Source organism: Blennius ocellaris, assembly GCF_963422515.1.
Source record: "Blennius ocellaris genome assembly, chromosome: 3".
Taxonomy (NCBI): Eukaryota; Metazoa; Chordata; class Actinopteri; order Blenniiformes; family Blenniidae; genus Blennius; species Blennius ocellaris.
This window is the reverse complement of record NC_137652.1, coordinates 10,462,369-10,480,328: the sequence shown is the minus strand read 5'-3', so window position 1 is coordinate 10,480,328 and position 17,960 is coordinate 10,462,369. Positions and strand designations below refer to the sequence as shown.

The 17,960-nt window shown below is 38.7% G+C and overlaps 2 protein-coding genes across 3 annotated transcripts; one reads left to right on the top strand and one right to left on the bottom strand.

Annotated features, from left to right (window-relative positions):
• Positions 1–5,406: 5,406 nt before the first annotated feature.
• Positions 5,407–9,402, bottom strand: aptx (aprataxin). 2 transcript variants are annotated; one of them, XM_080520371.1, is made up of 7 exons: positions 9,216–9,402; positions 8,549–8,595; positions 8,024–8,302; positions 7,819–7,878; positions 7,467–7,693; positions 6,817–6,920; positions 5,407–5,902 (listed from the first exon to the last, which is right to left on the bottom strand). In XM_080520371.1, the coding sequence occupies exons 1-7, from the start codon at positions 9,343–9,345 to the stop codon at positions 5,751–5,753; spliced, it is 999 nt and encodes a 332-aa protein (XP_080376497.1). In that variant the 5' UTR covers positions 9,346–9,402; the 3' UTR covers positions 5,407–5,750. The 2 variants fall into 2 exon arrangements, with proteins under 2 accessions (XP_080376497.1, XP_080376498.1); XM_080520372.1 differs by lacking the exon at positions 8,024–8,302.
• Positions 9,403–9,465: 63 nt separating this feature from the next.
• On the top strand, positions 9,466–17,358 carry dnaja1 (DnaJ heat shock protein family (Hsp40) member A1). Its single transcript, XM_080520369.1, has 9 exons — positions 9,466–9,545; positions 12,067–12,219; positions 12,328–12,514; positions 12,699–12,803; positions 13,020–13,247; positions 13,346–13,460; positions 13,721–13,836; positions 14,562–14,662; positions 15,568–17,358. Exons 2-9 carry the CDS (start codon positions 12,088–12,090, stop codon positions 15,799–15,801), a joined length of 1,218 nt encoding a protein of 405 aa, XP_080376495.1. The 5' UTR covers positions 9,466–9,545; positions 12,067–12,087; the 3' UTR covers positions 15,802–17,358.
• The last annotated feature ends 602 nt before the right edge of the window (positions 17,359–17,960 follow it).

Genomic DNA, 17,960 nt, shown 5'->3' with positions numbered 1-17,960 from the left:
TAAGCTTGAATAGGATAATTGCTAAGAGTTAACGTTATTATACTGGACAAGCTGACACGCGTCCAGCTTTTGTACTAATGTTCGTTGTACAGGTTCATAGGACACCTGGCAAAAAGGTTCAGTAATATGAAATGAAAGCCTGGGTGACTTTTGGGTGAAGGCGCAGATTTTGTTGACTGTCTGTGAGCAATAACAAGCATCAATCACTTCTCCTCACTCCTCCCCTGTGGTTTTAGTGGATAATTCAGGACTGGTGAACATCCAGTCTAATTACAAGTTCCTTTTGCACAGTTGAAATCCAGCGTGAGGTTAAACAAGGAATTCTGTAATCTTATTTTAGGGCCTGGCCATATAAGGATATCCAGGAAACATTTATGAGCCTAAGGTCGGAAATATAGGAGTCTTTATTTAGGATTTCTACTGTACTTGCCCTATTTCCACGAACAACCACATATTTCAGAAACCTCATGTAACATTGGTGGACATTGGTTACAAAACAGGTTTTCACATTGGTTTTTGATGTGATTTTAGTTCTAGTACATTAAAATTACTGCAGGTTTTTACATTATAGCTTATTTGTAACTCAGACAATATGTTTGAACAAGTCATCTTCATGAGGACAATATTAGTGAACCAGTTTTCTAATATTTTTGTGTCAGAGTCAAGGTGTTCAGAAGTTGTCCTCATAGTACCCCAACCTGCTCCTCCTAATTCATTATTAGACCACAATTATGTGTCCAAAACATCCATTTCATTGGAAACAAGCAGACCTTGTCTGGCCCTCTTTTCCTCCCTGTGTGGGTGAGTTTGTTTTTTCAACAGACCACAAACCCTATGTTTTACTATGCTAAACTATATTTCACTAAAGACTTGAGAGGGGGTGGAGGAAATTCAGCGACTGAATGAAACTCTGTGCGTGTGTGTGTGTGTGTGTGTGTGTGTGTGTGTGTGTGTGTGTGTGTGTGTGTGTGTGTGTGTGTGTGTGTGTGTGTGTGTGTGTGTGTGTGTGTGTGTGTGTGTGTGTGTGTGTGTGTGTGTGTGTGTGTGTGTGTGTGTGTTTTGAGCTTTCGCTTGCTGGAACAAATGCAACTTGATCTTCCGAGAGAGACAGAAAGGTCCGGGAGGAAATGATGTAATCGTCTTAATTGAGGTTACTTACTTATATATATATGGGACTCCTGGAGTTTCCTACAGATTGTGCTTTTAGTGTTCAGCCTCTATACGTGGCTCAGGACAGGCGCTGGATTCTCCACATTGCTGCTTGTAAACTATACAAGGACCAACTAATCTCCCTCACTAACTCTGAATCTAACAGACAGAAAGGTAATTGATCTTAAATTAATTAATCTGCATGCTTTCATTCTTTCATTTCTTTCCATCAGTTCTTCCTTCACGTGAGATATCTTGGAACTCTTGTGGATGCTCTCTCAGTTAAAGATATTGTGTATGTTTTATAGTGTGTCAGTCATAAAATCTAACAGTTTCATCGATGTCTTCAAGCAAAGTTATCTCATGGTCTTGAACTAGGTTTAGATTGTGTTCATGCAAAATAGATTGTATTTTAAACTGACTAAATTAATCATTCTTATATATTCCTGTTATAGAATGAAGTGGATCATCATAACATTTTTCCTGATTGGAGCAATTGTTGCCAATCCAGTAAGTATGGTATATCGAAAAATAAATAATAATAACAATAATGATTTAACCTTATTGGAACCTTTTGTGGAGTCTAAGTGAATCTTCTTCTTGTTTGCAATGATGTTCGGGCAGTGTAAAATATTTACAACGTTAACTTTGATTAATCTCACATAAATTATTTATGCATGGATGAGGAAATAGAATGAATGACGAAATGTTTTATAATTTTTTTGTAATTAACATGTGCTTTTTTCCCCCTCCCTGACAGATCTTTCACGATGCTGTCTCAGATTCAAGTGAACAGAACTCAAACTCAGTAAGTGCCCTCAAATCCTATTTTCTGCTTACGCTGCATCACACTGGAGTCTTTATAGCAGACAGAAATATTTATTCTGCTCGGTAATTTAGTTAATAGCACTGAAGTTTAAGTCCACAGACAGCACAGCTCAACAATAGGCGTGGAAACTCAGTGTCTTTACACACACACACACACACACACACACACACACACACACACACACACACACACACACACACACACACACACACACACACACACACACACACACACACACACACACACACACACACACACACACAAGACAAGTCCCTCTTCCGAAACTATTGTTTACATCACAGTTTGTCTTCACTTTATTGAGCAACAGCCTGCCTGAGCAATGCTTGACATGAATGATGGATTTTAAATGAATGCCTTAATTGTTGGTGTTGCTATTGGAAAGTATAATCAGACAGAATATGGTGTGTGCTTACTTTTCCAGACGGAAAGTATCTCCGTTTCACAATCGGCTGAAAATGACACCTCAGAGCTTCAGGTAATACACACATTTATTCTGCTCATGAGTGGATCATCATTTTCTTCTTTGAATCACTTTAAATAGAGAAATTTCACTCAATCTGAAATCTTCTTTTTGTGTGTTGCAGAGCTCTGAGGAAGTCACCTCGAGTGAAGTGAGGCAATTTGACTTTCAAACATACATTTAAAAAACTCCATCACATTTATAAAGAAATGGCTGTTCACATGCTGTAATTTTTTTTCTTTTTCATCCAGAGCTCGGAGTCAGAGTCAAACGAAACCTCATCAAAGGAGAAGGTGGGCCTCTGACTTAAAACTCATCAGATGGTGTTTGTGTTGTTGTGTGATGTGAAACTGTGAAAAAAAAAATGCAATAACATGTTAAATGAAAGATCAAAAAAGGAAAGTGTACAATGTGTACAAACTAGTTATATGTTAAAGAAATAGCTTTCTGCTTGGCATTCTCTCACTAAAATAAGGTGTTTCTTCTTTCCAGACTTCGGAGGAGAGTGATAGTCAATCAGATGAGAATAATGGGAATGATGGGGTAAGATTAGATATTTTGCCAAACCATGTATACCAATCAGCCATTACATTAGGACCACTGAAATGCAGAGTTGGTAGCAATGATTGCTTCTTCATGGCAAACACTAGTGGTTAGGACATATTCTACAACATGAAAGCTTATTTTGTTTTCTTTAGAGTCAAAACGTTAGAAACAGAGAAAAACTGGGAGAAACAAAAAGGATTTGACTGAGTTTGACAAGGCAAAGACTGCAATGGAAAGAGGACTGCAGAGTGATCTCTGACAACTGTAGCTATTCCTAGTCTGCAGTGGTCAGCATCGATCACAAGTCATCCAACGAAGGAAAAGCACTGAACCAGCAACAGGGTCATGTTTGCTCATTGGTGTTCATGGTCCCATGAAATTCCCACATGGTGCCTTGAACGATTTAAAGGATCTGTTGTTTACATTTAAGAGCCAACTGTATAGGTCTAGTCGACTTTATATTAGACGAGTGGTCAAAATGTTATTTCTGATCTGAGCTTATTCTGGTATCACTTTGAATGGCCTGCTCACTCTCCACAGGTGGACTCTCAGCATGAGACAAGAGATGACAGCATGGGCAGTGAGGAGAATGTTCGAAAGGTGAATACTTGATTTGACAGGTGTGTTTTGTTTTCGCCGAACTTACTGAATAACACAAGGCTGTGATTTTTCTCTGCTTTAGAGCTGGTTTAGAGTCTTTGCAAGTGTCGTCAAAGTCCTGCGCGGAGTGGACAACAGCACAGAGGTCACAGGTCAATCAGAAAACCTGAGCAATGAGACAAGTGAGCCCACCCACATCCCTGGCAGTAAGAGTCATACAAACATGCCTCTTGTGGGAAACCCCCCAGACAGCAGTGACACCAGCAGTGACGGTGTTGACAGCCGTGACAAAACTACAGCTACAGCTGTCGTTGGGGACAGCAGCGAGAGCACCAGCAGTGAAAGCAACGAGAGCAAAGACACCAGTAACACCAGTGACAGCAGTGACGCCAGCAATAGCTCAGAGGATAGCAATGCCAGTGACAGTGCTGAGCTGGAACAAGTCAAAGACTGTGTGAATGGCACACAGAGCTGTGAAAGTGAAGAGTATTTCTTCCAGAGTATTGGAGATGATGCACATTTCTCTGTGGACAATCTGATGATGCCAGAAGAAGATGAAAGGGAGTTCAGCCTGAGATGATCATCTGCACTTGTGCAGTGCTGATGCCCTGGCACAGCAGTATCAATTGATCACCAACTGATGAACATTGTTGTTTTTTTGTTTATTTTGAGGGATCCTCAGCTAATATATTTTTGGGAGTGGAATTTATTGTGAAGATATATTGTATGTATTGAATTTGTTTTGATAATAAATAAACAAATATTTACCAAAATGGTTTGGCTCTCATTTCTTTGTAGAATTACCCATTCCAGTGCATATTAAGCTTGTGAACCTTTGTGTGGAGTTTGTGTTTGTGTGTGTTCTCAGTTTGAATGAAAGCTGCTTCAGCGTCTTAATTTATTTTCTACAAAATCTTATTGAGTTTCCCCAAAGTTAAGTGTTAATGGAAGTTTTCATATTTTATTCTTGAGGGAGCATATTCTGTTGATGTGTTGTATATTTTATAGAAAACATTCAGTCTTTATAATCTATATCCTATGAACAAGCGTTTCTCTCTGAAAATGTGTCAGATTAGTTTTTGTGCAAAAATCAGGGTTAAGATGTGATACTGTGAGGCGCCGTTGGCCGGTTAGCTCAGTTGGTTAGAGCGTGGTGCTAATAACGCCAAGGTCGCGGGTTCGATCCCCGTACGGGCCATGATTTTTTTTTTTCACAGAATTGACTGTTTTTTAATCTTCATTTGATTTAATGTTGTGCTTCTTCCATACTATTGACCATTCTCTGCGCAATACCAATCTTTAATTTAAATATGCTTTCCAGTTTCTTCTTTTTAACTAGACACAAAAGGGTCACTAGGTGGCGACAGACCTTCATACTTTTGAATCTAATTAAGTTCCTGACATCAAATTAATATTGGAAGAGCTGTAAGAGAAATATCGTTCACGCACTGCATATCTAAAGTAACACTTCACAAACGAAGACATAATTAAAATAGCTTTTTCTGGTGCTGTGTGTAAGGACTGCGAGGAAAAAAACTGCGCCTGTAAGCCTGTTTGATTTCCAATTGTACTTTGTCACTTTACTGTTTATATGATTATATGGTGTATATATTTTTTAATTGTTATTTTTAATATTATTGTTACATGCCTTTTTGCACTGTGGGTCCGAGAGGACTGACATTTCATCTGTGCGGTATGTCATGCATATTAGCACACTTGACAACAAAGCTGACTTTGACTTGACTTTGAGTAATGAGTTGTATTATAACAATTCAAAGACGCCATTATTTACTTTGTTTTATTAAACAAAACAGTATTCATTTAACAGAAAATTTTCATTTCAACATAAAAGATTCCAGAATAGTTAATGAAATTATCCAATCTTGGAATAACTGTCTAGAATAACTTGGTAGGAAATGGGTAACATGCAACATAAATGATATCTACAAACTGACATCCGTCTTCAACACAAGAACAAATCACAACTGAAAGTGTGGCTCCATCTATCGACGTAAACCTTGATCGTCTAATACCTAATGAAACTTAACATTACACAAATCTTCTTTGATTCAACTGTCAAAAATTAGCTATAACTCAAATATCTAACATTTGAAGCACTGAATTGCATTTGAACTTGTGTTCTCATCAGGGAAAATGAGACTTCAAGTGTTCCTTCAGAGCTGGTATAGTGGAAACCTCTTTGTGACACACGTGGCAGCGAAGAGGTAGTTTTAACATCTCACTGGTGCCTTCTTTAATGGTGACTTTACCGTTGGTTTCAAGCATCTGCATGACATCTGTGGGAAGAAAAACACAGCATGCATAGAAAGAAGAAACTGCTGTAGTGACCAGAATATCCAACAGCTTACAGTTAGGTCCATACACATTTAGATACTGAAGCAACCCTTGGTATATTATCTATCGACCAAGACATCAAGATAACCTAAATGTATTTTGAAGTGCAGACTCTCAGCTTTAATTCCAAGGCTCGACTTGATTGGACAGCTCTTCACAGTACCAATGACAATGACCCAAAAAATACTGCAAAAGTGAACCCAAGACAGCAAACAGGTGAAATATTATTCAATGGCTCAGTCAGCCACCAGACCACAACCTGATGGAGCAGGGAAAGGATCACAAAGGAAAAAAACGATAATTTGATGAGGTCCAGGGGTTTACAATTTCAGGTAGTCATTGACTGCAAGGGATCATCCAAGAATCAAAAATTAACAATTTATTTGTAATAATGCAAATTTGTCCAATTACATTTGAGTCTCTGAAATGTGGAGATTGAATATATAAATGGTTGCAATTCCTAAATGTTTCAGTGGATAGCAATGCCAGTGACAGTGCTGAGCTGGAACAAGTCAAAGACTGTGTGAATGGCACACAGAGCTGTGAAAGTGAAGAGTATTTCTTCCAGAGTATTGGAGATGATGCACATTTCTCTGTGGACAATCTGATGATGCCAGAAGAAGATGAAAGGGAGTTCAGCCTGAGATGATCATCTGCACTTACATTAAACCCAAGAATCTGCACTTCGAAAGGCATTTTGTTTGTTTGTTTGATTTCAAATCTTATGTCGTGCACGCAGAGGCCAAATTTTTTAATTTGTGTCATGGCCAAATAAATCCAGGCCTAACTGAATAACGTTAAAAAAAATTAAAAAACCAACAAAAAAACCATAACATCACATAAGATTTGCTCTTACCCCGAGACTCAATGAAATAGTCAGTTGTAAATGAGTTCCAGTGCTTTTTGTTCTTTAAACACGGAGAGTCAAAGTCTTGGCTGATCACATGGAGGTGAACATGACTGTAAGAGAGTGTCAACATGAATAACCTTGTATCACGTGTGTCACATGTTTCTCATTATCTTTATACTTGAATGCTTTTCACATGTTTTTCACCTGTCGGATAAAACCCTTGACTTCATAAAGACTGTAGCATTTGTAAGCATCAATGTCAACTATTATGCCAATTCCAAAAAGGTTAAGACAATGGATGAAAACAATTGTTTAACGAAGTGCATAGTGTCACAAAACATATAACTGGATATTGTCAAACTTGAGTAAAGACCAAATTCTAGATTCTATAAAAACATATATTTTCCTCCAAAAGCTTAAAAAGACGCTCACTTGAAGGACAAGGAGGAAACTTGTCCCACTGGTTTTTTGATGCAACTCTGAGCTATTGTGTTCCAAGATGGCAAAATGTTTTAAATTCAATATGTGACAATGTGGATTCATACAAATCGCAAATCACATAATATTTATTTTACTTATATATTTATATTTCTTGTGTCTTACCATTTTGTGGACTGTTATTGTATTTTTAAGGTTTCTTTTTTTTTTTAGCATACCTCATACTTGGGATGGCATGGTAACCTGTACGGAAGCTCAGTGAGCTTTTATCAGGGCACTGCTGAATCATCCGGTCAGCCACTTGCTGCATGTGTTGCACCAGATCACAGTGCTCACCACGCAATGCCTTCAGACTGGGAATCGACTGCCACGGGAGGACAAGCCAGTGGTGCCGTGCTTTGGGATATTTATCTTTAATTACTACTATTTTGTCATCCTTGTAAACCTAGAAAAAGTGGAAAGGTATTAATTGAATTTAAAACATTACACAATGAACTATACAACCAAATTCCCATTAGATCAAAGTTTCAAACCAAAACTACGACACATATTTGTTCTGACGATAGCTACCTGCATCTTGGGGTCTTGCATTGAAGCCTTCAGGCCTTGGCTCCAATGTCCAACATTTTCCTGAAACAAATATCAGGTAACATGTTTCTTTTGCACAATGTACTCATGTCCACCGTAAAATATGATTCATAAAATGCTCAAACCTTAACGACATACAACTAATAAAATCATAATTTCCAAAATACTACTGTCTTCTTTTTCTCACATTTGTTTTTGTGACTTTTTCCGGACTCACTGACACAGGACCCTTGTCTGCATGTTTGGCTGCTTTCATACTCTGAGCCTCTCTTTGGCTCTCTTTGTCTTCTGATGCTGGCTCTCGTGGTCTTTTGGTACCACCGTGGTTGACATTAAGCTCCTCTTTGAACTGAACCGTGTATGGGTAAAGCTGGTTTACAATATGGAGTTGCTGTCCAGGCTTCATTTTGACCGAATTGTCTTTTCCCACCACCACAGAGTCAACAGAGGTTGAGTTTAAGCCGAGCTTTAGTGCAGAGATGGTAGAAGGGAGAGTAATTAGAAATTAATTAGCAACAACATTTTTGTCAGTCATTCAAATAACAATTCTGCACAAACAAGGCAATACAAACATTCAGATTAGAGTGATATACACACCATGGGAAAGCATTTTATTTTTTCAAATTCCTAATTCCAGGCTTTAATTATGTTAAGATTAAACTTTCATAATATCTACATTAATTTCAAGATTCTGTGATTCTATAAGTCTTACCTGTTTGACTTTGACGTAACCTTTGTTGCATTCTGCTTTCAGTTCCACTGGTTGGGGAAAGCGTAGAGGAAAGTGTTTGTTAAAATACATCACGAAAACCAGATCTCTAATCATTTTCATATTATTGAAAATGTCATTGTGTAGTCAGTTATTTCTACATTCAAGTCAGCTAAAACGTTCCAAAGATTTTGAATAAGAACAATCTTCACTATCATTGTTTAAAAACAACCTTGTCGGTGCCACCCTTATGTGTCTTAGTGTAAATATATAAAATATGGTAGAAAGTTTAAAAGAGAACAAAAAAATGCCTGAATAAACAACACACAGATATGAAAAACACTCATGCAGCACAGAACTAGTAAGTTATTACCTATTTCGAAAAAAAAATGGGATGATTAAAAACTCATGTTTAAAATGAGCAAAAACACTGTATTGATTGCCTTTTAAGCTAAAATTAAGAGTGTAACAAAAGCGCCTGACAAACGTCACTTTATGGATGATTGATAGAGAAAGAAATGTAGAGCTAAAATTTTTAAAATATGTAGGAGATGTACACAACTCTATGTGAACATTTGTTACAAGTTGGTATAGAATCTTTAGTTATTATTGAGCTGTTTATTTGGGTAAGCTCCCTGCTAAAGTAGCTCAAGTAAAAAACCAACATTACCTTGCTGCCGAGAACATTTTTTGTCTTTAATGGTCGTTTCGGGACCTCGACCCAACACAACTGGCTGTAAATGAGGCAATTTGATGGGTTTATGAGCCCCATCCTCGCTGACGAGATAGCAGGTGGGCATTTTATCATTTTTATGGTCGAAGTTCCACTGCAGAGCTACATCGGAGCTACACGTAGCCCACGCTTGTTTTGGTGATTCGTCAGTCCCGTCGCAGGAGCTCTGACGTCATACCTTGCGACTGTTTGGGGGGGTGAAGAAACGGAGAAGATTCTGGAAGCAGCTGAAGAACCTTAAGCTCCCCACGGTTCGCCACACTTCAGGTAAGGTTGGAAAATGTCCTCATATATACACAGTCCCGTGTCTCCTCTGGTGGTTTTGATTTATGGCTGAAAGAGCTCAGTGGTTCGCAGTGGTTAGCCCGAGTAGCTAAAGTAGCTCGGTTGGGCCTGTTAGCCCCCCCAGGCTGAGCCCCTTGTGAGCTCGTGTGTTATTACTACCTGATGTTACCAGCTAAAACACCGGGCAAGTTTAGAGAATATGGCAAAAAACGTGGCTGTAAATAAACTTTTATCTATTAAATATTGGTCAAAGACTCTTATGACTACGAAATTCTTGCCCGCACATTGTTTTCGACACTAATTTCAACATGTTGCCAAACTTGTGAGAGACAGAAAACAAGCTCGCTCGAAAGTGAAAGTGTCATTTGTGCTATGCAGAGGATTTTCACATCAAAACAAAGCAGCATTGTTCATTTTTCAGAGTGGCCTGTAAGGAAGACACGATTTTAAGCCATTGATCGCCATACCAACATTTTTCCACAGGGGAACTGAGTTTGGTAGGTCAGTGTTGTAGTCCAGACCACAAGACCTTGAAAATGTCCCTAATCAAGACCACTCTCCATTACAACAACACTAATTTAATCGTCCATTTGTTTCGTTTAAGTCAAGACAGGCAAGATGCTGGATTTACTTGTCTTGATGGGCTATGGTTAGTGTGCTTTCAGTGCAACAAATGGACTTTGGTTTATTGACTTCTTGACTGTTGTGCTCCTCCATTAGCTCACTTTTAGTTGTTACTTCTCTTCCCTAATGTGTGGCTATGTCATGGAAAGTATGGGATTTCAATAGTGTTTATTTTCAGTTTCACAGTGTTGTGTTCAAAGGAAGGTAAAGATTAAATGGTGCTTGAGCTGTAAAGCCACTCTGCTTCTTCATGCCTCCTGTGATCAAGCCAGAGTTTCTTATTTCTTAAATAGCAGACGAGAAAGTTGTTTTTATCTGCATGTATTTATTTATTTATTGGTTAATTTGTATGTATGTATGTATAAAATTTCCCATACAAAGCGGATGAGAGAGGCACCTCATGGAGGAGATCGAAGGAGGTCAGCATCTGTTGCCAGTCGCGTTTACAAAGTATGCACTCAACCGAGTGCCTGTTCTAGTTTTGTTTTTTGTAAACATACACATTGAAGATTTTACTGGTCTAAACCAGCTGAACTCCAATTGACCTGAATGTGGCCTCTGAACTAAGATGTGTGTTACAGCTCAGTAATTGAAGAACTTCCTCCAATCTGGGGTATAACGCTATCTCAGAAAGTACTGGGAATATCTGTTGCCTTCTTCTCAAGCACATTGCAAAGCTCCTGTTTGCAGGGCAAATTGACCTTCATCAAAGAACAAAAACATAGGAAGAAGCCTGCCCTGCTGGGTTCATTGAGTGTAATAAAAGCTCCTTCCAAAATAATGTTAACCCATACTATTCGGGTCAACTTGACCTGACAGTAGGAAAAGTTGGAACAACACATAAGTCTTAACCACAACTGATGTCTTTTTCTATTATTATTATTATTATTTGTGAAAACTCCTCCCACACAAATGAAAGGCTTGTAGTCTGTATAATTTTATGCCAACAAAAATGAGCAATAATCAGCTGAATGGTTCTTACAACTTTGAAACATATCATTGATTAATAAAGGGAAAGAGGAGATTTGTGTATGTGATGATCATTACATATTTCATGTAGTTGATAGAAGTAAAAGTGCTTTGCATGAAGATTGATGAGGTGGACAAAATGAGGGTGGGCAAAGAAACAGAATATGGACAACAATTAAGAAAAGGGGCATTTAAAAATTGAACTTGCAAAATTTTGAAAAAAAGACAAGTAATTTCAAATGTCTGGTTTCATACACTTCTTAAAGGTAAGATTATATATTAAAATGGTTTAAATAATTGTTCTTAAAAGTCATACGATGCCATGATATTGGGGGGTATAGGATAATACCTAATTGTTGATAGATGAACTACAGACTCTTCATAGGGAAAAGACACCTATTAACACTATTTACAATAAGGGGTCCAGTGTCTGATTTGACCATTGGTGTTGAACAGTTGAGTTCGCTGACCCTGGGAACTCCTCTAGTCTATTTAGACTCCTGCAGACTTTGCAGGACTTCAGCCTCCTCAGCAGGTAGGCTCAACTGGACCCTCTAACACTGGACGTCGGCATTATCAGTCCATGTCAGTTAAATGTTGAGGGAAACACAAGACATTCCCACGAGTCCACTCTCAGTGATCAAACCCTGGACGTTTACTGTTATGAAGGTGTGTGGTTTTCTGCAGAAGTCTATCAGCAGCTCATTTGTCTTGATCAGGAGATGGTTCTGACCACACCATTTGACAAAGCAGCTGATGACGTCTATATACTCGTCCAACAATAGCTGTATTGTTGGTAAACTTCTGGAGGTAGCATGTAATATGGCCCCTGTCCATTGTCCATGTCACTTTATCCATCTTGAAAGATTTTCTCTGTATTTATAGTTTTTTCCTTTTTGTCCTTCCACAGGGTGATTGATCAAAAGAAAACATGGTGAAGGAAACTGCTTTTTATGACACTTTGGGGGTGAAACCCACGGCTACTCCTGAAGAACTGAAAAGAGCCTATCGCAAACTCGCTTTAAAATACCACCCTGACAAAAACCCTACTGAAGGAGAGAAAGTAAGTACTGTCTTTTTCATCTCTAGACAGCTCTTCTTCGGCATTGCTGGAACGGTCTTTTAAATTTTTGTCTGTGTATTCTTTTTTTTTTCTCTCTCTCCCCCAAAGTTCAAGCAGATCTCACAGGCCTATGAGGTGCTGTCAGATGCTAAGAAGAGAGAGGTGTACGACCGTGGAGGTGAAAAGGCCATAAAGGAAGGCGGGACCAGTGGAGGCAGTGGCAACTTTGCATCACCCATGGATATCTTTGATCTGTTTTTTGGTGGAGGCAGTCGGATGCACAGAGAGCGAAAAGGTACAGAAGATGTTGGAGCAATTAATCATCAACAATCGAGAGTAGGGTTCAGTGTGTCCGGCTGAAATAAAGATAGCACACTGTTAAATAATTCAAGGTGTTGTATAGTGATACTTCCTAACCTTTTCCTATGTTTCATTCATAGAAATAACATGTGACAGTTTTATGTCTTCTTCCATGACAGGAAAGAATATTGTTCATCAGATTACAGTTTCACTGGATGAGCTTTATAATGGAGCAACAAGAAAACTTTCTGTCCAGAAGAATACCATTTGTGAACGATGTGAAGGTTTGTCTACATTGACACACACACACACACACACACACACACACACACATTTTTATTTTTTAACTTTTCATCCAGAAGATCAGCCTGTCGAAGATAATCAGGTTCTTTATCACGAGGTTCCCCCGCCTTATAGGTTGGGACAAAAATCAAACATCCATCACAAATAGCCTTGGAGTTTGTAATCCAGTGTAGTGACGGGTGCTTTTTCATCTGCAGGTCACGGGAGTCGTAAAGGAGCTGCACAGATGTGCATGTCGTGCCATGGCACAGGAGTGCAGGTCCGTGTGCACCAGTTAGTTCTGGGTATGGTGCAGCAGGTGTCCACAGTGTGCCACAGCTGCCAGGGACAGGGGCAGAGAATCAACCACAAGGACCGCTGCAAAGCATGCACCGGCCGCAAGATCCTGCGACAGAAGAAACTCTTAGAGGTGCACATCGACAAAGGTAAGGAAAAAAATAAGCTGAATCCATCAGTGTAGGTTTTTCTGCCATAAAAACAGGTATGCAGTTTATATCATGAGTTGCTGACTTCATTGCTGCAGGAATGAGAGATGGCCAGAAGATTGTTTTTCATGGAGAGGGGGACCAGGAGCCGGGACTTGAACCAGGCGATATCATTATTGTTCTGGACATGCGAGAACATCCACTTTTCACCAGGTAATTATGTCATATATTACGACATCTTTGGCTTAATATGTTACAGTTTGGACTTTTTAGATGCTAAAGTGGTAACTCAACTATAAGTGCAGTTCTTGTTTTCTCTGGAAAATACTTGAATTTCAGCTCTATTATATTCACACCATATACATATTTTCTTAAATGTAACCTACCCCCAGTGGGAGCAGCAGCAACTTTCGCTGCTTTCAAACCTAATGACATTGCCTGGTTTTTGTTGTTCCACTTGTTGCTGCTTTCAGGAAGGGACAAGACCTCGTCATGTCCATGGAGTTGCAGCTAGTTGAAGGTTTGTGCGGCTTCAAAAAACCCGTCACAACACTGGACAAAAGAACTCTCCTCATCACATCCCATCCAGGTAAATCTCAACATTTATTTTACTGCAGCTGCCTCTTACATTAATTTGAATGCTGATTTGCATAGCCACTCGTGTAACCCATATGGATGCTCTCACCAGGGTTTTTTTTTTTTTTTTTTCTTTGAAGATTTGGTACAGTCCATTGAGGGTTAAGTTTTGTTTCGTTTAAATGATGCAAAACATTTGAAAAACAATTTTTTCCGAAAATCCTGAGCAAGGCGCTGCACCCCAGCGGCTCCTGGTTCTGCTTGTTTGTGTAGTTATATAGACTGTATAACTATAGATAAGGATGGTTTGAGTGCAAATAAATAATTTCCCCAAAGGGATTAAGAGAATATGATTTGCCAGGCAATTTTAGAGTGTATATTAATTTTCCAAGTGTATTTTACTGTTCATGTTCATTATGCTCCAGTCAGTGCTCCAACAAATAGCTTGTGTAAATTTGCAAATTATTTATAAGTTGTCATCTTCACATGAATTCATGTGAAATGTGTGTATAAGTTGTTTTATGCATTAAGTGGAGTATGTTCATGGACCTTGTGCCACATTTCAAATTTCTCCTTCATTTGTACCGTGTTTATTTGATTTTATTACGAGTGAACCAATACTTTTTTCTCAAACAGCAGGATGTAAATTTATAACATATAACCACAGCATCTGTAAATGGTGGTACTTGTTTCCAGTTCTCTCCTCAGTAACTACACCGATGTTTGTTTTAATCACAGGGGAATTGATCAAGCCTGGAGATACAAAGTGTGTCTTGAATGAAGGGATGCCCACTTATCGCAGACCTTTTGAAAAAGGACGCCTCATCATTCACTTTTCAGTAAGAATGACATCAATATCCAGTTTTTATCGCTGAACCCCTTCGACTTCTCAGTTATATCAAATTTTACACATGAATTCAGTCAAGAAACTCATTGAGGTAAATTGTTTACGCCAATGAGTTTAAACACACACTTTAAATTTTGTGTTCCCTGTAAGCAAATACTAATGTTGTATTCTATGTCTTTATAATGTAAAACTTATGTGGTTTATGCTCTGTTAACATTCTTTCATGCTTATACTACTAATTCTGAATACCAGCAAATGACTAAATCTTTACACTGTCCACATTATACTTTATTATTTTAGCAGGATAAGTTAAGAGTTTTCCCATTGGGCACAACTGATTCTGCTTTCACAGAAGAAAAATTGCTTCTTCTGCTTTATTATTTTTGTGTCCCTCCAAGGCACCCGTAGCCCCATAGATGTTGATTTCCTACTGTAGTAGCTTCAGAGGAAAAGGACCAACACTTGATATTACAGCCATTTTTACACAGACCCAACAACAAGTGGTCCCTTTCAGAAATCTGCTTAATTTCTGTTTCTGTTTGAAAATGATATAAAAGCCACATTTTTGTTTTCAAATAGTGTAGATTTAAATTAAAATTTCAGTAACTAAATCTGAGTCTACATGTTTTGCACTGATGCCGACTGCTATTGGTTTGCACTTTTCTTGTGAAGACAAACTGTTGTTTTACTGTTAAATTTACGAGGCAACTATTTACTTTAGAATAATTTTCCTTTCACTATATTAACACACATGAATTAATTGTGACATTCAAGAACTGGAAAATTCCAACCTGGCAGATCTGCTGAATGCCTATATGGCCTATTAAATGTGTATGTTCTGATATACCTAAAAGGTTTCGATGCAGCCGTGAAAGTGTTGATGGTCGTTGCCACCAGGTTGTGTTTCCACGAGCCAACTTCCTCCCTGAGAGCAAGCTGAGGGAGCTGGAGCGTTACCTCCCTGAAAAGATGAACGCAGAGCAGTCGGAGAGTATGGACGACGACCTCTACATTTACGCCGACCTGGAGGACTGCGACTTGGAGAACAGGAGGAGACACAGGCCTCAGTATTACTATGTGGACGAAGACGACTACGCCAGTACCGGCGATGTCCAGTGCCAGACGTCGTAATCCACACCTCACTGCTGCTTGTAGCAGAGACCTAAATCTTCTCTAATACAAAGCACCTTTTTTTGTTTGTTTGTTGTGTTACATTCCTTAAAATTATTTAGTTTCTTTGAGTTGAGCTTATTTACAACTGTGTCTCAGCCCTGTTATACGATACTATTTTCCAGATGGAAGTGTGTTTTAAGCTCCAGGACTTGGAAGTCGGATCCTGCTGAATAGGATTCTTTGTCTTTTCCAGCACCTTATTTTTGATCTACTAATGTTTTCATTCCACTGTGAGCAGAGATCAGGGCTGGTATCGCAAGAGGCTTCTGGAGGTGAAAAAAAACACGTTTGTCTAATCAATGACTGCCTGCCCGTTTCTGTTGTTGGCTTAAAAAAGAAGCTCAATGCCAACATTAACGAACTGAATGGAAGAGTTTTCAATAGTGTTGTGAACCACTTGTTCATTGTGAGGGTCCAGTGTTCAGATGTTGGCCAAGGGTGTTGTTTAGTGAACCCTGAGTTACAGCATTCAGGCTTTTTTACCCTTTTCAAGGGCTATTTTGATTATCTTTTTCATTTAAGATAAAATGGCAGGTAAAAATGGAGACCTAGAGTCTGGAAGGGAAAGGATTTGGGTCCGTGCCACCAAATTACAAAATATTAGTGACCAACGCTCACATCTTAATGATCTTTTCCTTGAGAATCTGCAGTCCATCGTGTGTGGTAATGCCTGCTGTCGTGTCAGATGTACAGACAAATGCTTGTCTTTGAGGACAACCTTTCATCATTTGATTCCCACATGTTTATGAGAAAATCTTTTATTCCATCTTGGCATTGTTTCCCTCTCACATCCTTGCAGGGGCTCAATGGTTTCTTTTATTGCAGTCAAACTGGAGTGAAATGTACTGAAGAAGTCATTTAAATTATGGACAAAACCAATGGGGCTGATTCAGTACATTTGATGTTATTCTACCTTGTGGCGTTTCAAGGTCAAACGATCCTACTGGCTTCTAAAGTGCAATATTGCACATGTTCTCTCTGAAGAGGAGAGTCCGTTTTAGATTGTTTTTGAATTTATTTTAGTTGTGTAATTTTAAAATCATTAGAACTTTAGTAGTTTTTCTCTTTTTGTTTAAGACTCACTCTTATTTCAAATTGTTGTATTTCACTGTTGTTGGCAACCATCGAGTGTCTCCTCATATTTGTTGTCCTTTTCAAATGCCAAATGGGCTGTAGGAGTGAAGATCCACAAACTTCATACCTCAGTGAACTGTCTGCCTATTTTCAAGGCCTTATCATAACTTGAAGTGACTTCATAATGCAGTTTTTAATTTCTTTTTATTGCCTTTAATGATGCAAAATGTACGCATGCTCACATCAGAGGGGTTGCATTAAAAAAAAAAAAAGACAGGTTCTTGTGAAGTGATGCAAACATTTGAGTCTTAATGACATCAGGGGAGTTCCAATGCAAATTTCACCTCATGTGTTGTTAAGGTCTTACTTTTAACTTTATCCGTGTCAGGACCAAGAATCTACCTATTTGTGCTCATGTTTTCTAATTAAATGTCATTTCAACTTTCAAAGTCGTGTCATTGTGGTTGAGTTATTTGTTTGCTTTATCGTAGGAGGCGTTGCATCCATGAGTCTTCACTGAGCTCTTTCTTTTCACCACCAACCTGGCGGTTCCAGTTAATGTGAAAGTATTTGGGGGGGGGGGGGGGGGTGAAGAGAGTACACAAACACCAGCAGCTGTGTAAGTATTTCAATTTATTTATAATTATGTATCCATTATATGATAATGAATATACCAAAAATAGAGAGCAATGATAAAACATCGTGGAGTGGTAGACAGTTGATAGTACAGGGACAGATGAAGGTGTGTAACGGTACCAATTGTAAACACTGGTAGAGAAAGAGTCACACATGCCCGAGGAGATGCACAGGAACACCAATGACATTCATGTGACCACATATATTTAAACACACAAAGTACAGATTGTGTCACTGGGCCTCCATTGAGGTTTATTTTTAGACTTCATGCATATTTTAAAGGTACTAAAAGTATGGTCGAACCAAATTTATACAGTACTGAGGTAGCATGCAGGGCGCACAGACAACAAAACAAATCAATACACCTGAACCAGATTCTTCAAATCGAAGATACAAAAGCATAATTT